Consider the following 27830-nt stretch of genomic DNA (forward strand, 5'->3'; position numbering starts at 1 on the left):
AGGAGGACCTTGTACAGTACACACGGGGTCTGTTGCTTCTTTTTCTCTTTCTCTTTTTGTGTCTTCGATCTTGTGTTGTTTTATCCCGTCGTTTCTTCTGTCGGTTTTTCGTCATCCTTAGTGCTTCTGTTATACATCATTTAATGCATTTCTTTGTGACTTTGGGGCCTCAATCGTGGAAGATAGAAATATTTCATAGATCGAGCGGGCCATCATCAGTTGCCCGGTTGGCGGCCGAGTGGGACGCCGATTTCGGAGTTGGCGGGGTCGACACTTCGCCCGCATCCCACCTTTTTCCAATCGGAAGCTCTTCGGTGTGTCGTTGGAACTTCAATTGACTTCTTTCTCTTGCTACTGTTTTCAATATGCCTGCCTTTAACGTCGTTGTGTTTGGTGGTGATTGCTCCGGTCCCGAGGTATGTCTATTGGGTTATGGCTGTTGGGCAAACTGAGGTTGAAACTGACTGGACTGCGATTTTAGGTGACCACCGAGGCCATTAAGGTACGACTAAAGAGTTTGGGTTAAACAATACTGTGTTGATTTAATTGACACCATGGCTTTCAGATCCTCCGCGTCCTCGAGAAGAACCGTGATGTTAGCTTCAATCTGCAGGACCACCTGCTCGGCGGCGTGAGTATATGCGTTTGTAAGCGAGACACAAGCTCGATTGCTAAGCTCTGACAGGCTTCCATTGACGCAACGGGATCGCCCTTGACCGACGAAGCCTTGAATGTGGCCAAAAACGCGGACGCCGTTCTCCTGGGAGCGATCGGAGGCCCGGTAAGTCGAGCCAGCAGACATGTCCCCGCATATCAGGACCAGTATCTTCTAACATATAGTCGATGGCAATTTCCAGAAATGGGGCACCGGCAGCGTGCGCCCCGAGCAGGGCATCTTGAAGCTGCGCAAAGAGATGGGCACGTTCGGCAACCTGCGGCCGTGCAACTTCGCGGCGCCGTCGCTGGTCGAGAGCTCGCCGCTGAAGGCCGACGTGTGCCGCGGCGTGGACTTCAACATCATCCGCGAGCTGACGGGCGGTATCTACTTCGGCGAGCGCAAGGAGGACGACGGCAGTGGCTACGCCATGGACACGGAGCCGTACTCGCGCGCCGAGATCGAGCGCATCACCCGCCTGGCCGCGCACCTGGCTCTGCAGCACAACCCGCCGCTGCCCGTGTGGAGTCTGGACAAGGCCAACGTCCTGGCTACTAGCCGGCTGTGGCGCAAGGTTGTCTCCGAGGTCATGGCCAAGGAGTTCCCACAGGTCCAGATCGGTCACCAGCTCATTGACTCGGCTGCTATGCTGATGGTCAAGGATCCGCGCAAGCTCAATGGTATCGTTGTGACCAGCAACCTCTTTGGTGATATCATTAGCGACGAGGCTAGTGTTATCCCTGGGTCTTTGGGTCTGCTGCCCTCTGCCAGCCTAAGTGGTGTGCCCGATGGCAAGAGCCGTGTCAACGGTATCTACGAGCCTATCCACGGTTTGTGCTTTCTTTCTCTGGATGATCTCTCTTGAGGTTGCTTCTGTTTGTTCATTTGCTAACTAACCTTCACAGGTTCTGCCCCCGATATCGCCGGCAAGGGCATCGTCAACCCCGTCGCCGCCATCCTCTCCGTCGCCATGATGGCGCAGTACTCGTTCGGCATGTTCGACGAGGCCCGCGCGATCGAGAAGGCCGTCAGCAACGTCATCGAGTCGGGCGTCCGCACGGGCGACATCGGCGGCAAGTCCAACACCAGCGAAGTGGGCGACGCCGTCGCGGCCGAGCTGGAGAAGCTGCTCAAGTAAATATGGAGCGCGCCAACTGCTTCATTGTTTCCATATGAGATATGACGAGCATAGAATCAAAAAAAAAAAAGGAAGATATAGTGAAATCAAAAACAAATACCCAATTCTCAATAAAATTCTAAAAAACATATGACTCAAGGACGAGGAATCCTACACGAGGCTGCTGAGCTCAGGTTGGTGTCGATTTATCCCCAGGCTGTCAATCTCCCAACTTGATTCATCTTCTTCCATCCATCCATGAACATAACAATCATACCAGACTTTCAACCATGTCTAGCATGGTCTCAACCGTTCTCGTAGCCGCTAAATCTAACGATCTCTCGCTTCTGAGAGCCACACTGGATGCCTGGCAAGCACAAGAAACGCCCAGATATCCACGCCAGCCCATGTTCGACTTCCAACGTTGCTTTAGAAGTCGCCCTGGATAATCACCATGTGGAGGCTGCAGAGGATCTGATTCTACGCAGATTTGAAATTGACTCAGGTATGTATCCATGCAATATATCCATGGATAGTTGAGGGCAAACTTCCAAGATTGCAGCAATGCAGACAGGAAATTCAAAAAAATCTAGACGCAGTGGTCCCTCCTGAAGAATGGATACAACGTCAACGACGGTCTGGGTCTTATTGGCAACGCCCTCAGGTAAGAAAGAAAACGATCACAGTCGAACATGCAGTAAGTATCTAGCTTGGGATCTAACTGATATCTAATTTATCTCTCTCTCTGTTAATCTATAGCCTTGCTATCATTGCAAATAGACCACCCCAGGTGAAATACCTGCTTGAACACGGCGCTGATCCGAATGGTAACTATTATATGAACGAATCGCCGCTGCAGTGGGCCAGGGCGAAAGATCCGGAGATTGTTGACATTTTTCTTGCTCATGGTGCGAAGGATGATCAAGGGACGATAGATATTGAGGATGGAACGGATGGTCAAAGTACGACTAATGGGAAGGGGCGGAGGAAGAGAGAGATTTGGTTCAAGTAAACAGGAAAAATTTCCCATTTATACTCAGTTATTGTCTGTGTGGACCAGGGCTAAGAAGCCTAAGGACCCGAAGATTGTTCAATTATTCTGGATCATGGCACAAAGCAATAATTATAAACTGCTTTGCGCGGTTTCCTGTATGCATGGGTTCGAGTTAGCAGAATTCTGACTCCCTACACTCCATTCTCATCAAGACTTGAGTATAGACTACCGGGGGTAGTGGTATCAGATGCAAGTAATCTGTGGGCGTTCAATTTTGCCTTGTGATATACTAGGAACCACTGGAAAAAAAAATAATCCAGAGCATGCAAAAGCCCACAGGAGGCAGAGGAAACGCCATAAATGAAATCGGAACTTGGGTATCTTGAAGCCACTGAGAAACTCCAAACCATAATGAAAACAAGACTCCCCGAATGCACTACGCCTCAAGCACACCGACTATCGAATAACAGGCTCGCCCATCCAGTCGGGTTCGTCAAGCCCAGTCGTGGCAATCAACCTGCCGGTATCAACATCCTCACTCCCCAAACGAGTCTGGCCAAGCGCATCGGTGACTCCACGAAGCGACTGGCGCGCACTATGGCGGCGGTGACGCCCATCAGCAGACGCAGACGGCGCAGCAACAGCACGGCGACTGTCATCACAGGCAAAGACCTGGAAACCCCGGACATGGGTGTCTTTCCCGTTCTGGTGGTTTTCCATCACACTCATCTGGAGAACCATGGCCTTGAGCACATTTCCCGCATAGGGATCGTCGTTCTCGTAGTCATCGCGTCCGTCCGGGCCATTCTCGTCCCGCTGGTCGTCAGACCCAAATACCCCATGCTTCATCTTGCGTCGCGAGGGCGCCCGGCGTGTTTTCGACCGGGGTTTCGACCGCGCCGCTTCATTGCGCACCCATCCCCCGTTACGCCCGCCCACCCCGTCCAGAGGGATATCTACCCAGCCGCATGGCCCGTCGCCTTCCCAGGTCGCGAATTCAACCAGGTCATTGCCGCCCATGCCGGCTGCGAACGTCATCTTCGTGGGCGTGTAGCTTTCGTCGAGCTCGAAGTCTAGGTACACGCGGATCCGCACCACGGCCACGAGTTTAAAGAAGTGCAGAGTGAGCGTGTGTGGTTGCGGGCCGTCTGACTGCCAGTATTGTGAGGGCGATGGGTGGCGCAGGGCCGTGACACCGCAGCCCGGCTTGGACGTCGAGACGGTCCACGACGCGAGCGACGAGATCTCGCGCAGGTTCGGTGGTAGGGGCGAAGGTGATTTTTCTGTTTATCGATAACAAGAAAATCAGTCGATTTCTCATAAGCCATTGAGTCAAAATCAAGGGCCATACCTCGATCGTGCATCTCTTCATCCTCGTCTCCCTCCAGCTCTTCTTCTTCTTCTTCTTCTTCTAGCTGATCACCAACGATTTCCTCTTCCACAAGTTCACCATCCATCTCGTCAGAATCATTAGCCCCGTACTCCGGATCAAAGTGAGTCTGCGGGTCCAGCCCATCCTCATCCTCAACCGGCGCTGTCGCCTGCCCACGCGCGTCATATTCCTCGCCCAGCTCGTCCTCGTCATCCATCAACTCCGGTGGTGGCTGCTGCATGCCAGCCCGACCGAAAATCGGAAAGAGATTCGGGTGCGGGTGTCCCGTTGCCGGAACGAGATCGGGCGTGACTGCATAGGGCCCGGTGGACGGCGGGGGGCGATGGATTGGGTTGGAGGGCGTTTGACGCGACGGCGGTGTCTGGAACTGGGCGCGTAAATTGGCTGTGTGGTCGTCCGGGCGATCGCGCGAGTTGGGCTGGCGGCGCAGGTGTGGCATGGCTGGTGCAGGGAAGTGGGATTATGTTTTGGGGGGGACGGAGCTCGCGAGGGGTGGCCCCGACGGTTTAGCGTTTTGGAGCTTGCGGCGATCGCCCTCGCCGTTGTTACCGACATCATCACTTTTACTTATTGCCATGACACTACACTATGCAGGAATACAATTGGAGAAGACCGCAATTCTCTTTTTCTATACAAGGAATCCCTCTTCTCTCTAGTGGTTTTATAGGCACTCTCGGGCTATATCTCTTCCCCGGTCCCACAGTACCCATTCGGGTCTGCTCAGGGTTTGTATACCAGGCGCATTATTAGACTATGGTTATCGTAGTTAAATATGAACAGGGGCAGATAGCTTCCACGGAACAATGGCAAGAGCATTTACAACCTCGCCACGAAAATGTAACGCCACCACGATGCAAGAAATCAAACCTATCCAGGCGTGTCAGGCGAGTTGCTGAACTCTGCTACTAGGCGTAGGTTTCCGAGCAAGATTTTGACCTCTTTGGCAGCATCTGCTATGGAGGACTCTCGCATAGTAGCTCCTTCCGAGGAAGGAATACTTTTTCGCCAGAGGAAGCGCAGTCTCTGGTCGAGGTCTCTTCTGTTCAAACAGAAAAGCCATCATTGTTGGAAGTTGTCATCGGCTCAGGCCGTCCCCAAGCAAGCTTCTCAGGAGGTGCGTGTCGACATTCAAACCGAATTCCCGCACTTGAAAGAACCTGAGTAATGTGCAAGCGCCGGGAATTTGTCTGATCGACTCAGCCGCATCAGGGTCCACTCTGGCTTGTATAGGAGATACAAGGCCAATGAATATCTGGCTGTGGCCGGAGATATTTGAGTACAGTAGCAAGACTGAAACAAGCCGGAGTGTAAAGGTTTGCGAGGCTTCTTCAGTCCCTGTGAAGATAATATATTCCTTTCCCTGGTGATGATGAAATTGTCTCCAGTCAATCCAAACCATCGAGGATTGCTAGAAAAAAGGAAGTCTCAAGGGCATGAGCACACGAGATGATCGAATTGTTCACTTGACCGGATATCTTTTCGTCAGTAAAAGCGCTCAAGAAGCCGTTTAGTCTTCAGACAATCATTCTCTGCGGCTTGAAATTGAGCCCGGGCAAGCTTGGGCTGCAGATCCTCCAACGGGATTTCCCGTTTATCAATCGCCTCCAAAAGCAGCTTGATCCATTCCACTTCGTCGTCTCTTGCGGCAGCCTCCAATGGGCTCTCTCGACCAAAGTTTTCTGAAAGAGGATCGGCCCCCTTTTCCAGTAAAAGCTGCACATGGATATTATGCTCGAGAAGGGACCTCACAACCTCCTCACCTATCTTTGCTGCACGTTGCAACAGTCGGATAATGTTTTCCTGGCCCTTTGACGCCGCGAGACGCAATAGGCCAGCATCCTCTTGAGATAGTGGGCTGAAGTCCGGGGTGTTAGGATCAATGCCCCAATCCAAAAACAGGCGCACCATGGCTTCGTGGCCGTGTTGCACAGCTACCTCTATCGGTTTCCATTTAGTATGGCAACATGCACCATGGGGTACGCCTGCTGCTAACGATTTCCGGGCTGTCGTCTCGAAGCCGTGCCGTGTGGCCCACTCGAGAGCTGAAATGCCTGAGTAGCGGGCATTATGTCGGTAGAGGGCATGATTCAGCAGCAGATACAGCCGCCCGCAAGTCTGCAAAAAGCAATTGATCTCACACTCGTAGTGGAAACACCGGGCGATCAAGAACAGGACCTTTGGGGAGGTCCAGCAGCATGATGAGGCGTTGACAAGAAGTCACTGACTCGCGGGGCTGTGCCAAGCCCGAAGCCTTTTAAGTGTCTGACTTGACCTTTGGATCTTCATGATTCATGATCGTCTTGATTCCACTTGGTTCTATCGCGATCCCTACGTCATGGTTCGTGGGAATGAATTGACATCAACGCGAGCTCGGACTTGAATCTATCCGCTCAGTTCACCTCGGGAACTCTAATAGTCCACCGAACATGGATTATTCAACATCTTCAAGCCTGCGAATGATCAACCGTCTTGTGCCCGCAATTATTAATACTATACTACATGAGGTCCTTAACTCCGTTAAGTGGGGCAATCGGCCGTCAGCAACGAGCACCCAAGCTAGCGAGAAATATAAAGGCCCTTGTCCCGCACGTCACAAGTCAACTCCATCTAAAAACACATCCGTCAATCCCTCAAACACACACACATCATGGCACCCAAGGTCCTCGTTATTCTTACTTCGCAGGCAGTGATTCCTGCCAACAACCACCCGAGTGGCTGGTTTCTGGTATGTTCTTATCTGGTTCCGCAATTCATTGACCGAAGCTAACAATCCATGTTCTAGCCGGAATTCGCTCATCCGTTCGACGTGCTCACAGGCAAAGTCGACCTGACGGTGGCATCCCCAAAGGGTGGCGAAGCTCCACTGGACCCGGGCTCGATCAAGTTCGCCGAGAACGACGCCTCGAGCGTGAAGTTCCTCCAGGAGCAAAAGAGCCTGTGGGAAAACACCGTCAAGCTGGCTGATGTCCTGCCCAAGGCGGCCGAATTCGACGCCATCTTCTATGTCGGCGGACATGGCCGTACGTTACAGTTTCTTGAAGAGACGTGTTGGAGACATGAAAGCTAACATGAGGAACTAGCTATGTTTGACTTGACCAATGACCCGGAGAGTATCGCGCTGATTGAGAAATTCGATGCGGCTAAGAAGCCTATCGCAGCCGTGTGCCATGGCCCTGCGGCGCTTCTTCAGGCTAAGACGTCATCGGGTCAGCCCTTGATTCAGGGCGTTGAGGTGACGGGTCTCTCGAATGCCGAGGAAGACCTAATTGGTACGACGCCGGTCATGCCTTTCTTGCTGGAAACGGAGCTGGAGAAGCTCTCGGGCAAGTATGTCAAGACAGAGCCCTTTGGAAACAAGGTTGTGGTGTCTCCGTCCGGGAACGGTACTTCAATCATCACAGGCCAGAACCCAGCCAGTGGTACCGGTGTTGGGGAGGAGATCCTCAAGGCTTTGGGGCTGTGATGGTACCCTTTGCAAAGGTCGAGAACAATATCTCAGGAAACAGTCTTCGAGTAAATATAAATTAAAAGCAGGATGATCAAAGCTTCTTTCCTGGTCTCTGTATGCAATCAAGTAACCCCTCATAGCCGACTGCGAGGGGCTTTCAGCTCTATAGAGTTATAGGAAGCACCCGGGACCGAGTTTGCGACAAGATCATTGATATCCTCACCATTCCAGAATTTCTGGACAGCAGTCCAGTAGCGAGATCCATCTTCCATGATCAATCCGCAATGGGAGCCATGCTCGAAGACAACCTGATCGGCTAGATAGCCGCGAGACCGCGCATCTTCCAGGTGTGCCTTCACATCCTCCCAGCTAACCGTGACGTCTTCCTTGGAGTAGATATACAGCCTCCTCGGATGAGCGCCAAAAGTAGATTCATTCAACTGGGCACGGAGGTCACGCACTCCATACAAAATGCCTGCGTGCTGCAATCGAGTCACAACTACTAATGTGGGGTACAACATCTTCCCCAAGAGCTGGCCCATGGTGGTTTGAGGCATGGATAACAGGGCGGCGCCATACGCTCGCTGCAACGTGTCATCGCCCGGGCAGCAATCGAAGATGATGCCCTGGAGACTTGAAAAGTATGCGACACCGTGATCTGCTTCTTCTTTCATGGCTTCCGCCATTTGCAAGCCGACATTGCATCCACCATGTGAGAACATATGGAGTAGAGTGCGGCGCAACGTCCCGTTGCTGGGACGGGCCAAAATGCGGGTGATGGCCTGGCAAGCGGGCTTTAGACGAGCACGGAGCATGCCAAAAGGCCGAATAGAGAGATCCGGGAAATTGGTAGTGATGAGGAGCAGGCTTGATCCTGGGTAGATTTGACGGTACTGCGACACATACTTGTTGATGCGGCGCGGCGTGGCGCCCCCCAGCCAAGTACAGAGGATTACCAACGCGGGTGCTTGTGTGGTTCCAAGGGGGGCATCCTCCGTGTCCTGAGGCTCGTACAAATATATCTGGTCGCCCACTGGATGTAGAGGTTCAAAAAGCGTCTGGTCCGAAGCCATGACGGGTGTGTGTGAGGCATGGGGAGAGAGACCGATGATCACGGCCGGGCAACATTCGGGGCCCCGGGGCAGTCCGTGCCCCGGAGACCTCTCGAACTACGGGCGTCTCTCGGACCCGGCCCCTCCCCAGAACATGGATTCCTGCCTGTGTGGGTGCCTACATTGCTACGGGGAAAAGGATTACGGGTATATCGGACCAACTGCGGACAGAGCCTTCGAGAAAACCTTGCGAACAGGTGGAGCGACCAGCTGAGTCAACGACTTCCCCCGTTCAGGAGAGATGGAGACATGTCGCAAGGCGATTCCGAGTTCATGCCTATGGTCCCGGCTCCTGGGACGGGTGTATGATCTCAACGATTCCATGGCTCAGTTCCGGGAAGTAATGAGACCACCAAGGTACTACGGTAGCCACAGTGTGATGCAAAAAAACCTTGTTGGATCCTGGCAAAAGTGACCCGCCAATGAAGCAAGGCAGTGTGTCCCCGAGGAAGCAATTAGAATCGAATACATGCAAATTTTCTGGTTTTCTTAGTAGTGTCGTGGTCGGTTGGGCTTCTGGGAGGCAGCCACTTTCATTTGGAGCGAAAAACGGCCGACGCAAAACCGGCGTGAGTCAGCAATGGCCGCTGTGATTGGCTGGTCTGCCAGCCCGGTTGACCATCTGTCGCAATGTGAGAATCAGAGAGTGAGGGAAGGGGAGAGGGAGAGAGAGAGAGAGAAAGAAAGAGAAAGGAAGAGAAAGGAAGAGAATGAATGATATGAATCGATGGGGAATTCGAAAGCGAAGAAAGAAGCAGAAAAGAAGTGAAGGTCGAAGGAGAAGAAAGAAAGAGAGAGGCGATGTTATCGGAGCTCACATGCCCCCCCACCTTATCATTTGGGCTTCACCCTGCGATTTCCAAGGAATTCGAGCCCCTCACCTTTTTTGGTTCATTTTTTTATTCAATTTTTTTCTTCTTTTTTTCTTCTTCCAGAACTTGAAGAACATCAGTGTCTGTATCCTGTTTACTTCTCTTCCATCTATTTCATTCCCTGTATAGGGCCCAAGTTCGCTACGGCCTCGTCACATCGATCACACCGGCCATTGCTGTCGGTCAGACTCTCTCGTCCTCCCGAGTCCGTGCATGGTTACGATGGATGCGCAACATCCTGCGATGTCCCCCATGGCTGAGGACGACCGCAGTCCCAGAACCCCCGATGGCGCGTCGCCGACTAACCCTACAACACCGACCCACCATGCCTCGATGCCATCGCTCCGAACCTCTTGCGATACGAAAGCGAGTATGACGGCCTCGTCCACTCACTTGGGCCAGATCAACGCCGCGCGGCGAGGTGCTGGAACATCGCCACGGCCCCAGGCATCGATGAGCGCGCAGGCGAGCTCAGGACTCAACCAGGACATCATGGCCAAAATGAAGGCATTCTCTCTCTCCCGCCAAGGCGCTCCCGTGCCCCATGCTACGTCAACCGGGAGAATCCCCATGTCGGTTGAGGCCGGTGCCGGTGGTGCTCTTGCTGGCCGTCCCCCTCCGACACCACAGCCCAACAAAAATTCGGCCTCCTCCCCTTCGGTCCCGTCCGCCGCCAGCCCCGCGTCGCCCAAGCCCGGCGGATTGGCGGCCAAACGTATGAAACCCGGTCTAAAACTGTCAGATGTGACAGGATCCCCTGCTCCTACCAATGATAAGGACCAAAAGTCTAAGGAGCAGAATGGGGAGTCGGCGTTCAGCAAATACTCCGAAATCATCGACACCAAAACCGGCACCTTGAATTTCAAAAACAAGGCAATTCTGCATGGTGGTGGCGTGGAATTCTCGTCCGGGCACAGCTTCAAGATCTCTCTGGATGAAGTCGACCGGCTGGATGAGCTGGGCAAGGGAAACTACGGCACTGTCTACAAAGTTCGACACACGCGGCCACATCTCCGAAAACCAGGCCTGGGTTTGAGCGGGATTGTCAGTCGGACCGGTGAGAATGACGAAAACAGCGCCAATTCCGGGTCTCAGGATAATTTGTCTGGGGTAATCATGGCGATGAAGGAGATCCGACTGGAGCTGGACGAGAGCAAGTTTGCGCAGATCATCATGGAACTCGACATTCTCCATCGCTGTGTCTCGCCCTTTATCATTGACTTCTATGGGGCATTCTTCCAAGAGGGCGCCGTCTACATGTGCGTCGAGTTCATGAACGGCGGTTCAATCGACAAACTCTATGAAGGTGGCGTTCCCGAAAACATCCTTCGCAAAGTAGCGCTCTCCACCGTTATGGGGTTGAAGGCACTCAAGGATGACCACAACATCATCCACCGCGACGTCAAACCCACCAATATCCTGGCCAACTCTAAAGGTCAGATCAAAATCTGTGACTTTGGCGTCAGTGGGAATTTGGTTGCCAGTATTGCCAAGACCAACATCGGGTGTCAAAGCTACATGGCACCGGAGCGCATTGCGGGTGGTGGAATGCAGCAGTCAGGTGCGACAAGTAATGGCACATACAGTGTACAAAGCGACATTTGGAGTCTGGGACTCTCGATCATCGAATGCGCCATGGGCCGGTATCCATACCCACCGGAGACGTTCACCAATATCTTCAGTCAGCTACACGTGAGTGGATTCTCTTTTCGAGTCTCGAAACGCCGCAATATATTTTTAACCTCTCTTTTGGATGCTTTAGGCCATTGTTCACGGCGACGCCCCTACCCTCCCCACCACCGGGTACTCGGACGATGCGCATGCGTTTGTCCGAGCTTGTATGGACAAGAACCCTAACAACCGGCCTTCTTATAACATGCTACTTCGACATCCATGGTTGGTGCCTCTGATGCGGCCACCTAGTCAGCCCGAAAATGAGATGACTCCCCAGCCTTCCGAGACTCCCGCTCCGGGCGAGCACTCCCCATACGCCATGACCGAGGACAAGGAAGTGGCCGACTGGGTGCACAAGCAACAAGAATTGCGCAAGCAGGGTCTTCTCCACGATGCCGAAAAACCCGCCCTGCACGCCGTTGCCCTGGACAAGGTCAAAACGAGCCCCATCCACGATAACCCTCTTCCTCCGCCTGTATACGACTAAGGCCCTCTTACCTTTGCCACCGAACTGAGCTTTTCCGAAATTTCCTTTCCTTCTTTTGTATTCTCCCCCGTGTGGATTATCATTATATCTCCTCTTCATCTGCTATCCCTCTTTTTTTCCCCCTCTCCGGGGACGCGCTCTCCTCGGCGCAGGCGCCGTCCCCACCCTCACAAACACGACGCCTTGATCCACCTCGACTCTCTGTCCGATGTGTCTCTCTGCTGATGGGGGGGGAGTGATAGGGATGGTCTGTCTACTGCATTCGGTCGGGAATATTCAACTGACCCCATGTCATACGACCTGTAACCCCCCTTTCTCTGTGCTCTGTACTTTGGCGGAGCCATACGCATCTGTGTGTGAACCATCGGTATCGATTAACCCTCCACGAGCATTCACCGCCTCTTTTCTCTTCTGGGCCTGTATCAGCCGTGTGGGTGGGTGGGACAGGAACGCATTTTCTTAGCCAGACATGTTGCACGAAGTTTCCGAATACATTTTGCATTGAGATGATAGCAGATGTTGTAGAATCTTCAATGAATATGTAAAGTATATAGTTGGTAGGCTATTAGACAAAGTATCATAAGGTAAATAAAAAATAAACCTACGTAAGTCTTCACTGATATAATTTCTACAAGCTAATTACAGGAGTCTACCATAGACAAAAGTTATAGTATTCTTCTATTTGCACAAAATTTCTCTCTCTCTCTCTCCCCGCCAGGACAGAACCATCTCTACCGCAGCGTGACCAGCTCCTCAGCACTGGTAGGATGGATAGCAACACAGCTATCAAAGTCCTGCTTGGTAGCGCCCATCTTGACGGCAACACCAAAGCCCTGCAGCATCTCGCCGACGCCTAGACCCAAGATGTGCAGGCCAACGACCTTCTCCTGGGGCCCGGCACAGATGAGCTTCATCTCGGTAGGGTTCTTGGCCTTCTCCTCGGGGGGCATTACGTCGTAGAACATGGCGGTGAAACGGGTGTGGTAGATCTTGACCTTGTCATCGCCGTATTGCTGGCGGGCCTCGGGCTCGGTCAGGCCGATAGAGCCGACTTCGGGGTGCGAGAAGACGACTGTCGGGATGTTCTCGTACGAGAGCTTGGCGGATTTGAGCTCGGGCGGGCCAAAGATGCGGCTGCCGAGTTGGCGGCCGGCGGCGATGGCAACTATTCGAAACATGAAGGTTAGGTGATGATTCTTGCTTTTTTATTTCTGGAAAGCTTCAAGGAAACTCACCTGGTGTCAGCTCGGCCTGCCCGGTCACATCGCCCAGCGCATACACTCCCTTGGCAGAGGTGTTTTGGTACTCGTCCACCACTATGTGGCCGGCGTGGTTTAGCTTCACGCCGGGGTGTTCCAAATGCAGATCCTCAACTTCGGGCGCACGGCCCACAGCCCACAGTAGCTCGTTAACCTCCAGCTCGGAGCCATCATGACCGATCAGCTTGAGCAGGCGGTCCTTGCCCTTGCCGTCACGGATCAGCTGAATCTCCTTGAACCCGGGGTGGTGGCGGTGGAGTTTGACGCCCGCAGCCTCGTAGCGATCAGTCATGGTCTTCTGTACCATGGGGTCAAACTTGCGCAAGAAAGTGTCACCGCGGATGAACATGTGTGTCTCAACATTCACGGCGTTCAGGACGCCCGCCAGCTCGACTGCGATGTACCCGGCGCCGACAACCGCAACCTTAGGCGGCAGCTCCTCCATCTCGAAGAACCCATCGCTGGTGATACCATGCTCGGCACCGGGGACCTTGGGGAGGTTGGGCCGGCCGCCGGTGGCGATCAAGATATGCGGCGCCGTGTACTGGGCGGTGCCGGAGCCGTCGCCGAGGGTCACCTCGATAGTCTTAGGGTCCACGAAACCTGCGCGGCCGTGGACGAGGTCAATGCCTTCGCGGCCCCAGTTACGCTCGTAGGCACCGTTCAGGCGCTTAATCACGGCGTCGCGCGTTTTCTTGAAAGAGTTGTAGTCGATGGCGATGTTGTCGGGGATGTCATAACCGTAGTGCTTGCCGACGTGCATCATCTCGTTGATGGTCGCAAAATTCCACGTCATCTTCTTGGGCACACACCTACAAACCGTTTTTGTCAGCCCCAGCAACCACAATACAAAATATCATAACTCACCCCACGTTGACACAGGTACCGCCAGACCGACCGCTCTCCACGATCAACGTCTTTGCGCCGTACCACCCCGCCGCTCGGCGAGCGCTTCCACTGCCACCGCTACCACCGCCGAGCACGATGTAGTCATATTGTTTCGTCTCCACGGGCGCCATGGTCGAGTTGGTTTGGGGTGCGGGGGAAGAAGAAAAGTGCCGAGAAAGCGAAGAGAGACGAGAGCCGGGGACAATTGGGTTCGCGGTCGTCGGGCGGGGCGAATTGAAGGTCGCCAGATTTCGATTCACGATCGCCTTTGTATGGATGGATTTCCCGACGGGGAACCGGGTCAGGTATGCAGAGCCTCGAACGCTGAACCGAGAAGATTGGAGGGGGAGGGAGAGCATGGAGGAGAGAAGGAGGGGCGAGGATACTTAAGAAAAGTATCTAGCGGGGTCTATACAGAAGGAAGAGGGGCGCTGACAAAAGATGGTGACGATATCGGCCTTTGATACGCTCCTATGCCGGTCGGGACTGAAAGCTCGATCACCTCATGATTTCTCAGCATGTCACGTGGAGACCGAGGTCCATTGTATGGACTGTACGAATTCTCAACATATTCCATGTTTTATTAACAGGAAAGATATGTATACAGTAGATCAAGATGAGTAAAAGGAAAGGCAATATTATAATCTGGCCATTACGTCGGAAAGCTAATGCTTTGTCTCCGCTATGGTTTGCCTCGCTCCCAACTGAGCCCCACGTTGTTCCTACCCGAGTAATTCTCATTCTCACAATAAGGCAAAGTATGTTTATTCCATAGATTATTTCAGTAGGAAAATAAATAGAGGACAGACAATGAGTACCCCACTAGAACTCTGTCCTATAAACAGCTCCAGAGCTGACAGGTGGCGTTCAAAGATCATGGTGGGGCAGTCAAGACAATATAGTAACGGTAAGGAAAGTTGTGTCAAAAGACAAGATAGAGAGATGCGCAAATAATGAAGATGCAAAATCGCTGAGCTATGGTTTTGGTACCATATCACATCATGCCAGGTGGTGGATATAGAGCTCATGAACCCGTGGGATATTGGGGTTTGCGGGCTTCCGTTCCAGTACCAACAATCGAACATCACAACCCTACCAGGGAGGTTTGCGACATCGTCTTGCGCCAGTATTCCAGTTGTGGGCGGTTAATCTGTGAGACCGGGGTCCAGAGTGTCGCGAAGGGAGGGGTTGAGGAAGAAGTCATCGCGAGGATGTTGCAGGCTCGTCGGAGAGGGGTTGTATGGTTTATTCAGATAGCAAGAGAAGAACATCCCCAGGAGAAACAATTCTGCCCGCAGCTATGCCTCTCTCTGAAAGCGCATTGTCTTCCGACTTCGATAGGAGACAAGGGAACCGAGGTAGCGGGGTCGCATGCTGTGGTCTGGGATAGTCGGGTAGAATCTACTGCAGATGTTGCAGCAGGCATATCTCAGATATCTGAGTCTGGCGCAGTATGCGGCTCGTCCGTAGTGACAGAGGGTTGTCTGTATGGATGGCGTTGAGGACAACACTACGGCAGAATGACTAGTGGGAGTAGGCGATGACAGCGAAGGAAATAAGACAGAAGCAGAGAGGAATGTAAACACTGCGGTCCATGTCGACAGTGCTCGAAGAAGGCATCATGAGTTGTATTTCTCCATGAGGTATATCGAGAACAATAAAGGATATCGATGGGGGACACCCCAACACTTTGGCTACCAGCACAACAAAATCTTACGTAATCATGATGTGTTATATAATCAAATCTCAACCACGTCTCAAATCACATGATATTTTCCCTTCAACCTTAACCTAACCTTGGAACTATAGAAAATAATTGAATTCCTTATTTAGCAACAAGGTACTTATTTGATTAAGCACGCTAGCGCTTTATTTGAAGGGGTGATATGCTACATTCAGCTACATCGCCACGTAGTGGAGCTGAACAATCATCTACAAAGGCATAATCAGAATCAAGGGAGCACGGAATTGCTTCGGAAGCAGCGACCGGCTGAAACAAATAAATGTTCAGCTGTCCATTGATCCCCCAAAGTTTCTATCTTATCCGTTGTTTCTAGGAACCTGTTTAGACCTGAGCTAGACTTCCAGTGGATGAATATAAAGAGTCAAATACTATTTAATGTGGTAAATTTGGAAGTAAAGATTATATATATATATATCTATATATATATGTATTACGCTGGCGTCCCGCGTCAACAAGGATCACCCAAGTGAACACAAAATATTGGAAGTGTATGAATTGGTAACTATATATTGAGATACTAGAAGCATAGATATTTTTAAATCTAGCATAAACCAAGGTATCCAGATAATCCAGATAAATATACGGTGCAGGGCATATATCCATGTCCGTTGTTCATTAGGGCTGCATCTGCAGCTGCAGAGCCAAATAACAGGTTGTTTTGACCACAAAGCAAATACACAATTTTTTTTTGGATAATAGATCCATCTTGAGTAGCTGCTGGTCCATGGCATGAAACACCAATTCATGCCTTGTGGCCCCTCAACATCTGACTCGAGTTCCCATCGTCATACATCCCTTGATGGAAACCCAACTCCCCAGAATCAAGCCATGAGCTCATTCGAGCACGAGGGAAACCTGTGATCGATCGGCATGACGGCCTTAACCCCTGGATCCCTTCGCCAGGAGTTGCCCCTGTACATCAACCCCCTCCCCTCTCAAACATGCCCCATTCATCGGAGAATGCGAAAAATGCAAGGAGCACCCAGCAATGCCGGGGCCTGCCAATCAGATCCACCATGATCAGCCTTCATACCAGGACAACATCAACAGGGAGACAGCCTTGCTCGCTAATGCGAGGAAAGTTCAATTGCCCTCCTGAAGTCATGCCCTCTCTCTCACTATTTTCGCAAGCAGGTAGAATAGCAAGCGACTCCCCAGTATACATCCCCCGATTCTCCCCATCTCCTTTCTTTCCGGCCCATTTCCAACCGCAACGACCACGCGCTTAACCACACTCATTTATCACTTCTTTCATTAATCAAAATGCGCGTCTCGTCTATTCTCGTTGCCCTCGCCACAACCCTGGCCCTGGGTGAGGCCAAAAAGATCAACATGCACTGCAACTTCGCGGCTGACAAGTCGGGCATGATCCAGCAGCCCTACTGCTGCCGTGATCTGAAGCCGGCGCCAAACAACGGCAACATCAACGAGGCTTCAGACTGTATGTGTTGATCTCTTTTTATTCCAAATACCACACTATGAATCATGCTGACCTAGTCGACACCTTATCTAGGTGAGCTCATCCAAGAGCCCCAGCTGTGCGAGGACCGCTCTCGACCCGCTTGCTGTTACGAGATTGTGAGTTTCCTCTCAATTTAATTCGATTGTATCTTCGCGCAGTCTACTAACCATAATTGTTTCGTTGCTCGTAGGGCCCAAAGAAGATTTGCACGAATCACGTTATCTTCCAGGATGCGAGCAGTGTCTAAAGACATGCAGACCTCATGGTCATGCACGGGAAGATAGGTGCTCACTCGATTACGTTCAATTTCATAACTTAGGTTTCTGGCAGATGCCCAGGGTTGGCCAGTTTGTCAATAAATTTCCGTTGGGTAGACATCGAGGGAATATATATCAGATCAAATGCCACTTGGGGGATTCGTACTGTAAATCATCCATAGATCGTAAAAATGCATTCTTCATCATCATTTAACGCTCGAACCGATGCTGAAAACGCCGAGGCTCGAAAGCCTAATGCAGAATAAACGCCGTGCACAACCAGCCAGTGCAAAACATGAAATCACCACCCTATCTTGCAGCAGCCACTCCTAGCATCTCTTCTGTATTCCTGCGGAACAACCGCTCTGCTAGCTCCGGGTCGTGTGCACATAGTTCCAGACAATATTCGGTGAATGGGCTAATGTCGACCCCGGAAAAGCGTGTATGAGGCCAGTCCGTGGCGTAAATAACTCGTTTAGGTGCAACAGACAGAAACTCACGCACCATGGCCCGTAGATCGCGCATTTGGTGGTCTTTGCTGAGCCGGTAAGGTGCAGACACCTTGACATACGTGCTGCCGGTGCGAAGGAGGGAGATTAATGACGCAAATCCGGGGAGGGCGAATGGATTGAATGGTGTGCTGTCATGGTTCCATGCCAGAGTAGACAGGTCAGGGCTTCCGAAGTGGTCGATGCAAACGCGGACGCCTAAGCATGGGACGATCGATTCGAGCATCGGGACCATTCTAAGCGGGAGATATACCTCTATGATCCAGTTCCGGGGTCGGGCAATCTCGGCGTGTTGGAGTAACGTCGTTTCCAGTTCCAGCTTGTTCATAACCTTCCCCACAGATTGGAGGTTCACTCGTAACCCACGCACTCCGAGCGAATGCCACTCTTCTAGCGTTTCGGGTTGGATATTGGCCGGGTCTATCACCACGACCCCACGGCCGCGGGAGGGCCCGACTTTCTTTAGTGCGTCTATGAGACATGAATTGTCGGGCCCATAGACTGATGGTTGCACAAAGACAACATTGTCGAGTCCCAGTGCTGACTCGAAAGCGAGAGCCTCGGTCAACGTATGCGGAGAGGGTTTATATACTGCTGTCGGGGAAACGGGAAACCGTGAGGGTTCCACGACGTGCATGTGGCTATCCCATGAGCCAGGGGGGATTCTCCTTCTGAGAGGAGGGCTGACCGCTGTTGCATGGCTCAACCGGCGCTGCTCTATGCAACTAGAAGAAACCGCAGCAAGCGAGAGGCGTGAGGTCTCTGCCAAGAGACTGGCTTTGGGCTGGGAGGATGTAAGCATAGTGAACGAGAGGCCATGCAAAACCAAGGGGGGTGGACGAAACCCAAGGTCTCTTCAGAGGGGTTTCTACTCACAAAATAACAGACACGGTGACAGGGGTTCGCCCTAAGACAGGACTCAAAACGTATCATGCCGTCTTCGCCGGGCAATGTCCGTCTCGGTCAACCTGATCTCCTAGGGAAATGCAGGGCGAACAACTAATAATAACAATTCCAAAAAACTCTTCCCTCTGCCGTGTTGAAAATTGGGTCCAGGGTATTCCCGAGAGGCCTCAGACTTGACCCACCCGTCGGCTCAACAGAGGGTATGGATTGCGAGTGCTGCAGGAGTGAGCGCGGAAGTCGTCCGTGAGGTAATCGGGCAACGACGCCTTTTGGTGACAACGCCGCAGTACAGGAGAACTATGAGATTTCTTGCCTTTCTGGCAATCTTGATCCCGCCATGAGGACCTCCGAGACGAGTAATCCGTCAAGCGGAGCCTGGGGTGGGTGCACGGTGCGATCCGACTCTGAAGAACTATGGAGTATATCTGTCACCCTCGAGTCCCGTGCGAAACCAACGCCCTGGGAAAAGAATAACTGGGATGCATGCTGCTCGGAGTCGCCGTCGAAAATCGAGCAAAGAGCGCTGATCTTCTTGGGAGAGAAGATGGGGGGAAGAAAGGAAATGACCTGGAGGGGTCGGACGTTGACCGAGGTCAGGGCCTAAGCCCGGGATGCCGAGCGCCTGCTGCAATTTCGTTCCCACTTTCATCCTGCAAAACCCACCCTTTGCCGACGACCGTCCACCGCATCTTTCCCCGGATCTACTAGCCTCCACAGCTTGGTTTGTTTTGGTTTGGTTTGGTTTGTTTTTGGCCCCGAGAGTTCTCGTCATGCGACGGCTGGACACGTCGCGCTGGTCGACAACTCCTTACTATGCCTTGGTGATCTTCGTGATCGCGTGTGGCGGCATCCCCAAAGGTAAGCAACGGGGCACATGGCTGTTTCTCCCAACAGGGGAAACCGAACAATCCAGAAAAACACACAGAAAACGAAACAGAAAAAAAAAATCCCGCTAATTACTCGTTCCTGCAGGTTATGACGAGGGTGGCTACAGCGCCAGCGTCAAACTCCCTTCCTTCCAAACTGATTTCAACCTGATCAAATCCAATTGGGCCCACGATGCGACCGGGCTGGCCAACCGGAAGGCGAATATCACCTCGTTCAACGTATTGGGCGCGGCGTTCGGCGCCTTGTTTGCCCTGGACCTGAACGATCGACTCGGGCGATTGGTGGCGTGGCGAGTGGCCGTCATCGTATGGGCGTCGGGGATGTTCATCCAAGTGTTTGCGTCTGGAATATATGGGTTGCTGCTCTTTGCTCGTATATGGAGTGGCTTGGGCGCAGGCGCCCTGACTGTCACGTCGCCTTTGTATTTGTCGGAGGTTGCGCCCAAGGCGACACGAGGTCTCTCGGTCGGGCTGTACATGGTGGCTCTGCTGGCGGTGCTGGCCATGGGTGAGTCTAGCATTTCTTGTTTTGCGTTATTTTTGTTGTTCCGGGTTGAGGGGGCATGTCTGACTCGTGTTGTCTTATCTGGCAGGGTTTTTCATCAATTATGGCGCTAAGCTTCACATGGCCGCCACGCGCACCCAATATCGCCTAGTCCAAGCTATCCCCCTCATCCCAGTCGGCATTGCCTTCGGTCTTTCATACCTGTGTCCCGAAACCCCGCGATATCTCGCTTCGAAACAACGGCATACCGAGGGGCGGGATGCCCTCGCGCGTCTACGCGGCAAATCCGCCGACGATCCGATCGTCAAGGCCGAGTTCGAGACCATTGACGCCCAAGTGCGGGAGCGGACGGCAGACCTGGCGTCTGTGTCGCATTGGACCGCGTTCAAGGAGACCCAGACGAACGCCAATTACCGGCAACGCTTCTGGCTGCTAATGACAATGCAGACTATTGCACAGTGGACCGGCGGGAACGGGATCACCTACTACGTGACCAATGTCTTCGAGGTGAGCCAACCCAATATAAGCATATCTGGCAAGGACTATCTTTCGAGGGCATTAATACTGACATGTTCTGCCAATTCCAGTACGCCGGCGTCACAGCGGATGCACAATCGCTGGTCTCGTCCGGCGCCTACGGTGTCGTCAAGCTCGTGTTCACCATGGCGTTCACTTGGGGCCTGATCGACTTCCTAGGCCGGCGGCGGTGTGCACTGACAGGGCTGGCCCTGCAGTTGGCAGCACACATCTACATGGGTGCATACATGGGGCTACAACCCGGCTCCGCAGACAACAAGTCCGCGTCTGACGCAGCCGTCGCGTCCGTGTTCGTGTATGCCGTCGGATGGTCCGTCGGCCTCTGCACCATCCCGTACTTGTACGGCACGGAGATCTTCCCGACTCGCATCCGCAACGTCAGCTACTCCACCAGCATGGCCCTGCACTGGTTCTTTCAGTTTGCCGTCGTGCGCGTCACCCCCAATATGTTCATCTCGCTTGATGTCTGGGGCGCCTACCTCTTCTGGGCTATCATTTGTTTCTTGGGTATCGTTATCCTCGGCATCTGGATGCCCGAGACCAAGGGCGTGCCTATCGAGCGGATGGGCGACCTCTTCGATACCCCATGGTACCTGCGTTGGCGCGCTGGTCCCCGTGAATCCGAGGCCCCGTCTTTGACTACCACAATCGACACGACTGACACCGCTGATACTGTCGACACTGTCGATTCCACGGATGTGAAAAATCCCAAGCCTGGGAATACGGCGCTCTAATATTTTCTTCGACATGGCCGGCTTGAGTCCATCGCCCCTATATCTTGGCCCTAATGTTTAACTTGTACGGGACTCGAAGCTTCTTTTCCCTTCTTGTGTGTGTATTTGTACTACTGTTGTTTGTGGTGTATCTTCTTGTATTTATACTGCATTTTGGATGTTTTCTTTTTGGACATATATCTGATACCCATGTACAAATCTAATCAACTTGAATTATGACTGAGCAGAGTCAACCTTAAAAGGTTACAAGGATGAATCAGAAATAGAGAAAGAATAAGAATAAGAATAAGAATAAGAAAGAAATCAAAATCAAGAAAAACCACTGCAACTCCAACTATGATCATATATTGCTGGAATATCTTTTTGTGCATGGTAGAACAAAATATATCACAATTATAACTCTCAACGCTGACGCTAGACCCAGGGAATCATCAACACAAAAGATAAACAAAAAAGACAAAAGACACCTATCATCGAGGCGGTCCCGCCCAAGTGGGATCAAAGGCGGGAGTCATATTCGTCGTGATGGGTTGCGCATACGAAAACGCCTCGAACACCTCGGGGGTGATCTCGTACGAACTCGGGTCGTCGATCGTGATCACGGCATCGGGCATCCCGCCTAGGAGATGCGTCGGCGCCATCTGGGGCATATCGCCCGTGCGCGAGAGATCGAAGCCTGCGACGGGGTGTTGCTGGAAGGTGTTGTAGCCGGACATCAGGGGGTTGGGACTAGGAGTGCCGGCTGATGTGCTGGCGCCTATCGCCGCTCGCGGTTGCTGGTGGTGGGGGTGCTGTTGCGGGTGTTGGAGGCCCGGAGAGACGTGGCGAGATGGGTTACTGCTCACGGACGGGGACTGGCTGCTCGGGTGAGAGTGGGGATGGTGGGATTGAGGATGGTGATGGGGTTGTTGGTCGGGGTCTGGGGGAGGAGCGGACATGGTGACGTGGATGTCGATCTGGAGCTTTTGTAGCTCTTGGTAGATGAGACTGAGAGCCGTGGTGATGACCGGGTTGGCGAGCTTGACTCGCTCTAGTGCGAATATGCAGAACTTGAGCTTATCCAGGGTTCCCGGTGCGGCGTATTTCAGGGCCTGGATTTCCAGCAGAAAGATTGATCCCGCGGTGTAGATGCTGTAGGCCAAAGACAGGACAACGTGGTTGTCGCCAAAGGTGCGGCGGTAGAGATCGAACAGGGATAGTATTGTTGTTGCCGACGCCAGGCATTGCACGAGGTGGCTCTTGTCGTATGTCTCTTGTCGGCTTTTGAGCAATTCCCGGGAGCAGAGGATCGGTCGATGGAGTAAGATGTTGATAGTATGATACAGGCAGCTAGAATGTAATTAGCAGAAGACCTCCCAAAAACAAGCATGAAAACATACTTCAAGATCATGATGTGACTGGGCGGGCTGTACGAGGGTAGCTCTGTCGCCACAAGCTTCAGGTAGTCTGGAAGTTCATCCCACCAGTCGCTCAGATTCTTGGCCTGCTCCTGGATGCAGTCATAGAACTCGGATTCGGTGGTTTGACGCATGGGATCATAAATGTGGATCAAGATCTGGTTGAGAATCTCTGCTAACCCGCACATCTTCATGAAGCATGATGTTGAATGGGCCTGTGTAGGCGGATAGTGAGCCCCATCGGGGAAGCTGACCCCATGAGGAGTCCATATTTCGATCTCAGAGGTATCATCCACTGCCGAGGAGAGCGTTTAGTTTGTTGAAAAACGAAAAGGCCATACCAATCAAGACTTACGGATCATTCGCGGCGGGCTCACGTGCGAGTGCTGCATGGTCGGCGCCCGGCCAAAGTACAGCGACACCACCTTATCCCAAAAGTAACAGCTCCAAAAGAGCCGGTTACGAATCTCGATGTCCTCGTCACTCAACTGCGCCGACCCAGAATACTTGCGGCTGTCAATCGAAATTCCTAGGTCGTCCAGCAGCCGAAATGCCATGCCGCTATACAGCCAGGCTTGCGTCCGGTTCCCGCGACCACATTCTTGCGCACTGAGAAGGAGTAATGTTTGAATGGTCGGGATGCCCGCATAGCCGACTTTCAGGGAGTCGTAGAGCCCGGACACAGCCCGGTGCGAAAACAGGGCCCCGCCGTCGAAAGAATCAAGCAACGGGCCAACCTGAGGCTCTGCTTTGCACCAGCGGACCGAGTGCGAGAGGATCGCGTTGAGTAAGATATCCGAGTAATAGGGTCCATGGATCTTCAAATCTCGAGTAAACGCCGGGCGATAGACGAAATTGAACAGCGGCTGGATCCAGCACCAGTGAGAATCGAGCAGGTACTGGAAAGGCTCGGGCATTGCGGCCATCTGCTCAAAGGCTCTCTCACGCCATGCGCTGTTGATCAGGCGTTCCTTACGGGCCTCCAGCTCCTGTGCGAAATATGAGGTGGTGGCCGTCTCGTTCACCACCCCACTGGGGAGCTGGAACAGACTGGTCGGTCCATGGAAGGAGATGCGACCGTCATTCTCGACATTCAGGCCATCGAATTCCCGTGCCAGATCGTGAGTGTCGTCTTCCGTCTTGATTCGGCGCCCAGCACTCGAGCTGGATTCCGCCACCGACGCCGGCGAGCTACCTTTCCGAGCCTCGACCTCGACATGATGGCCGCGCACCTTCGACAGAGCATCTTCCAGCTGGGCGACTCGAGTTTCTAGTTGTTTGGTGTAGGATAACGTGGGGGCTCTGGGATGAGGGAGAGAGAGAGAGGGGGCAGATCAGCAACCGATAATTGACGTGGGAAGCGGAGAGCCGTGCTCACAAGCTATACACACAGAACTCGCCTCGAGCAGCGCAACGTGAACACGACGGACTTGCGCCATTGCATTTGACCTGTTGAGAGAAAAGAGAAGAAAGAAAGAAAAGAGTCAGCTAATCGGAAGCTCGGGATTTGTCCGATTCGCGCCCACCTTGCGCTTGCGACAGGCCTCGCACGAGAAGGCGCTCTTCCGGGCAACCCCGGTCTTGTGAGGCACGTCAGCCATGCCAGAGCCCTCAACCACCATGTCACGCCAATTGCGGATGGCACACGACCTCCATTGAAGAATGAAAGAAAAAGGAGAGATTGCAGGAAAAAAAAGAGTTTCAAGGGTGAATGGGTGAAGAAAGGGGAGTTTTGGCCCCCCCTCGTGGGGCTTCCTGATCGCGGGGGAGTTTTTTTTTGCTAAGGCGGTTTGGAACGGTGAGATAGTATTGACGTCGGATCAGGCCAGTCCGCCAGTTAAGGCTGGCTCCACGGTGATGGAGCCAATAATCGGGATATCTTGGGATCCACCGATGGCTCCACGGATGATCGGAGACGGTAGAAACCCTAGAAAACCTCCAATATAGGAAGTGGGGGCGCCAATTCTTCATATCGGTGTCGATGTATATATCCATGGAATGTAGTCTCATTGTACTGTACACGAGAAATAGACTCATTATTTATTCCCTTTGCCTTTTCCTTTTCCTTTGCCCTTCCCCTTGCCCTTGCCCTTGTCATTCGGGGCTTCACGCTCAGCCCGTCCCTTTTTCCATCCAATGTTACCCTCGTGCCGCAGTTTGGCATCGTCCAGACGCTTCTTGTCCTTGTTGCTGAGCTTGATCTTCTCCTTCTTGGACTGGCCTGCACCAGGCCCGTTCAATTCAGTTGCACCGAGCTTGCGCGACGCTCGCTTCTCCCGTTCCGTCTCAAACCAGGTGCGCTTGGGTCGCGACATGATCTCCGATCCATGCTTGATGAGGTTCTCGCCCTTGTTGACTTGCATCTCGGCTTGAGCCAGCTGCTTCTCGGTCTTCTCTTCCTGCATGACCTCGTTGATCTCGTCAGCGAGATCCGCGGCTTTCTGCGCCCATTCGTCGGCAATGGCGGGCTCCACCACACGGCTGGCGATCTTGGCGCCTTGCGCCTTGCCTGCCTTGACAGCCGCCTTCACAACCTTGCGATCGGGCTCGGCGGCGATCGTGCATGCGCGACCAGAGCGACCAGCACGGGCCGTTCGCCCGACACGATGCAGGTAGATCTCATGGCTCTGTGGGGCTTCGTAGTTGATAACCGTCTCCACTCCCTTGATATCCAGACCACGGGAGGCCAGATCGGTTGCCAGCAGGAAAGAAACTTTGCCGTCTCGGAAGTTCTCTACGCTTTTGATACGCTACATAATGGGTCAGTGTGTGATAGATAAAAAGGTGTAGTCAGTCGAACATACCTGTTCTTGGCTCATGCTACCGTGCAATTCGGCCGCCTTCAAGCCTAATAGCCCGAAAACAATGTGAACGCGATGCACTTCCTTTTTCTGTCGGAAGAAGATAATAACACGCCCCGTGTAGATTTCCTTGCACAAGTGCAGAAGATACCCGAGACGCTTGTCCTCTCGCCCGGGCCGTAAACGCACAAATTCCTGGACCAGCGTTACGGCAGTCTGCTTCTTCGAGTCGACCATCAAGCGCACTGGTCGATTGAGTCCAACCCGAATAAGCTTGTCGACTGTATCCGTCATTGTTGCAGAGAAAAGCATCGTCTGTCGTGATTTCGGGATTGTCGTCAGGATTTCATTCAGCTCGTCCGCAAATCCATCTTCCAGCATACGATCGGCTTCGTCAAGAACCAGGATCTCGAGCGTGTCCACCGTGAAACTTGGCGAGTTGCGCATGTGGTCAATGAAACGACCGGGGGTAGCGATAATGACATCTGGCCGCTTCTTGAGGATGTTTTCCTGCTCACGGAGACTGAAACCACCAACCAGTTGACAGAACGTGATATCCGTAAAGGTAGCCAGTTTGATAGCAACATTGTAACACTGCACTGCCAACTCTCGAGTGGGCATGAGAATCGCAACACGACTTGTAGCAACTTTGCGCGGCCGGAAGAGGAGACGTTCCAGGATGGGCACGACGAAGGCTGCCGTCTTTCCTGAACCAGTCACGGCACTACCAACAATATCCTTGCCAAGAAGAGCCACGGGCACCGTCTTGCGTTGGATGGGTGTCGGGTCGGTGAAACCAACCGAGGCCAGGCCACGGAGAATCGGTCGAGAGAGGTTGAAGTCTTGGAAGGTGCTTTTGGCCATGGCTGCTTTCTCGTCGCTTTTGTTTTCAGGAGCGAAGAACGCTTTCCGCTTCTCCTCTTCCTCGGCATCCACCTCACTCTCAGCATCAGATTCCCGGTCTAACCCATGGTCGTCAGGATGACCAACTGGAGTGGCGACAGAGTCATTGTCGGAAGCAGCGTCATCGTCGTCATCCTCATCCTCGTCTTCCTCCGGGCCAGATCCAACTTCAGGGCCCTCGGCGTCGCTTTCGTCCTCGCCGTCCGCACCCATACCGAAGCCATCGGCAGCCATCAGCTCGTCGTCTTCAAATTCGACCGGCAAGCCACCATCGGACTCGGCATTTTCCTCGCCGGATGCGCTGGCGCTCTCGGGGACCTCGTTTTTCTTCTGTTTCTTCTTAGACGCAGCCTCCTTTCTCGCTTGTCTCCGCGAGATGATCTCGTCGATATCCACTGCCTTTTTATCCCCGCCCGATCCATTCTGCTCGCCGTCACCAATTCCCCACCCATCGAATCCCTCGACGACGCCGCGATTGGCCGCACCACCGACATCAAACTCGAAGTCAGAGTCCAGCGCACCGTCATCCTCGCCGGCATCCATCGCACCATCACTCTCCTCATCGGATGCGTCCGCATTAACAAGCTCGTCCTTGCCCTGCTTTTTCTTCCCGTTCTTCGATTGTTGCTTTGCTTTCTTGTTTTTGCCCTTAGGTGCTTCGGCCTCTCGCTTGCGCTTTTTGGTGTCGGCGACAGGCGCATCTCCATCGGCACCTTCATTTTCCTCTTCGCCTTCGTCGAAACGGAGAACGTCTTCGTCGTCGGACAACGTCAGGACGAAATCGTCGTCTTTGGCGGAGCTCCGCTTCGCCGTGCTGGGTGCCATGTTGGAGGCGGGGGTCAAGGACCGTTGTCAGTGACAAGGAAAGGTGTCCTCTCAAACCTCGCGAAAAATTTGCAAGGTAAATTCCTGCTCCCCAGACACAGTCTCGGCAACACTGGCTCGTTCATCAGAAAAAAAAGAAAACCGATCAACATGCAGAAAAAAAAAGTTCCTGGGCGGTGAGGGGATGATATAAGCGGTCTGATGGCCCAAAATGGATGCAGCATCAGCTTCATCCTTGGAGAAGAATGATTAGAGATTGAGAGTCGTTTCTGTTCAAATAGAAATATTTTCAGGCATTCAACCAGCTTATAGGGTGATATATTTTCAAATTCTATTTCCCCCTTTTTTGAGGATTTTGATACCCCCGAAAAATGGGAAATCCAAGTACAACGATGGGAGTAGAGGGTAGAAAGACAAATCGTTATACAGTATTCTTTATTGATCCATTGAGATCCATTGGGTTG

The 27830-nt window shown here is 52.7% G+C and overlaps 12 protein-coding genes across 12 annotated transcripts; 6 read left to right on the forward strand and 6 right to left on the reverse strand.

The window, feature by feature from the left end:
* Positions 1–365: 365 nt before the first annotated feature.
* leu2A (3-isopropylmalate dehydrogenase LEU2) lies at positions 366–1793 on the forward strand (the record flags this gene model as incomplete). Its single annotated transcript, XM_056656697.1, has 6 exons — positions 366–416; positions 482–502; positions 566–631; positions 686–781; positions 858–1485; positions 1561–1793. The coding sequence occupies 6 exons, from the start codon at positions 366–368 to the stop codon at positions 1791–1793; spliced, it is 1095 nt and encodes a 364-aa protein (XP_056509497.1).
* A 342-nt stretch (positions 1794–2135) lies between these two features.
* On the forward strand, positions 2136–2784 carry NUU61_006170 (uncharacterized protein; the record flags this gene model as incomplete). The annotated part of the gene is made up of 3 exons (XM_056656698.1): positions 2136–2277; positions 2366–2436; positions 2563–2784. 3 exons carry the CDS (start codon positions 2136–2138, stop codon positions 2782–2784), a joined length of 435 nt encoding a protein of 144 aa, XP_056509498.1.
* Positions 2785–3222: 438 nt separating this feature from the next.
* Positions 3223–4598, reverse strand: NUU61_006171 (anaphase promoting complex subunit DOC1; the record flags this gene model as incomplete). Its single annotated transcript, XM_056656699.1, has 2 exons — positions 3223–4049; positions 4118–4598. The coding sequence occupies 2 exons, from the start codon at positions 4596–4598 to the stop codon at positions 3223–3225; spliced, it is 1308 nt and encodes a 435-aa protein (XP_056509499.1).
* A 1043-nt stretch (positions 4599–5641) lies between these two features.
* On the reverse strand, positions 5642–6356 carry NUU61_006172 (ankyrin repeat domain-containing protein; the record flags this gene model as incomplete). Its single annotated transcript, XM_056656700.1, has 2 exons — positions 5642–6274; positions 6315–6356. The coding sequence occupies 2 exons, from the start codon at positions 6354–6356 to the stop codon at positions 5642–5644; spliced, it is 675 nt and encodes a 224-aa protein (XP_056509500.1).
* Positions 6357–6806: 450 nt separating this feature from the next.
* Positions 6807–7622, forward strand: NUU61_006173 (type 1 glutamine amidotransferase domain-containing protein; the record flags this gene model as incomplete). Its single annotated transcript, XM_056656701.1, has 3 exons — positions 6807–6884; positions 6942–7179; positions 7240–7622. The coding sequence occupies 3 exons, from the start codon at positions 6807–6809 to the stop codon at positions 7620–7622; spliced, it is 699 nt and encodes a 232-aa protein (XP_056509501.1).
* A 119-nt stretch (positions 7623–7741) lies between these two features.
* NUU61_006174 (TMEM53 family protein) lies at positions 7742–8680 on the reverse strand (the record flags this gene model as incomplete). Its single annotated transcript, XM_056656702.1, has 1 exon — positions 7742–8680. One exon carries the CDS (start codon positions 8678–8680, stop codon positions 7742–7744), a length of 939 nt encoding a protein of 312 aa, XP_056509502.1.
* A 1163-nt stretch (positions 8681–9843) lies between these two features.
* pbs2 (mitogen-activated protein kinase kinase PBS2) lies at positions 9844–11752 on the forward strand (the record flags this gene model as incomplete). The annotated part of the gene is made up of 2 exons (XM_056656703.1): positions 9844–11283; positions 11354–11752. The coding sequence occupies 2 exons, from the start codon at positions 9844–9846 to the stop codon at positions 11750–11752; spliced, it is 1839 nt and encodes a 612-aa protein (XP_056509503.1).
* A 731-nt stretch (positions 11753–12483) lies between these two features.
* Positions 12484–14258, reverse strand: glr1 (glutathione-disulfide reductase GLR1; the record flags this gene model as incomplete). Its single annotated transcript, XM_056656704.1, has 3 exons — positions 12484–12917; positions 12988–13823; positions 13879–14258. 3 exons carry the CDS (start codon positions 14256–14258, stop codon positions 12484–12486), a joined length of 1650 nt encoding a protein of 549 aa, XP_056509504.1.
* A 2648-nt stretch (positions 14259–16906) lies between these two features.
* Positions 16907–17352, forward strand: NUU61_006177 (uncharacterized protein; the record flags this gene model as incomplete). Its single annotated transcript, XM_056656705.1, has 3 exons — positions 16907–17084; positions 17157–17221; positions 17296–17352. 3 exons carry the CDS (start codon positions 16907–16909, stop codon positions 17350–17352), a joined length of 300 nt encoding a protein of 99 aa, XP_056509505.1.
* A 319-nt stretch (positions 17353–17671) lies between these two features.
* NUU61_006178 (putative TIM barrel metal-dependent hydrolase) lies at positions 17672–18673 on the reverse strand (the record flags this gene model as incomplete). Its single annotated transcript, XM_056656706.1, has 1 exon — positions 17672–18673. One exon carries the CDS (start codon positions 18671–18673, stop codon positions 17672–17674), a length of 1002 nt encoding a protein of 333 aa, XP_056509506.1.
* Positions 18674–19547: 874 nt separating this feature from the next.
* Positions 19548–21440, forward strand: NUU61_006179 (uncharacterized protein; the record flags this gene model as incomplete). Its single annotated transcript, XM_056656707.1, has 4 exons — positions 19548–19635; positions 19750–20172; positions 20258–20676; positions 20757–21440. 4 exons carry the CDS (start codon positions 19548–19550, stop codon positions 21438–21440), a joined length of 1614 nt encoding a protein of 537 aa, XP_056509507.1.
* Positions 21441–21910: 470 nt separating this feature from the next.
* Positions 21911–27366, reverse strand: NUU61_006180 (Transcription factor; the record flags this gene model as incomplete). Its single annotated transcript, XM_056656708.1, has 5 exons — positions 21911–22769; positions 22820–23132; positions 23193–24107; positions 24981–25587; positions 25642–27366. 5 exons carry the CDS (start codon positions 27364–27366, stop codon positions 21911–21913), a joined length of 4419 nt encoding a protein of 1472 aa, XP_056509508.1.
* Between the last annotated feature and the right edge of the window lie 464 nt (positions 27367–27830).

Source organism: Penicillium alfredii, assembly GCF_028826965.1.
Source record: "Penicillium alfredii strain IBT 34128 chromosome Unknown utg000009l_segment0_segment0, whole genome shotgun sequence".
Taxonomy (NCBI): Eukaryota; Fungi; Ascomycota; class Eurotiomycetes; order Eurotiales; family Aspergillaceae; genus Penicillium; species Penicillium alfredii.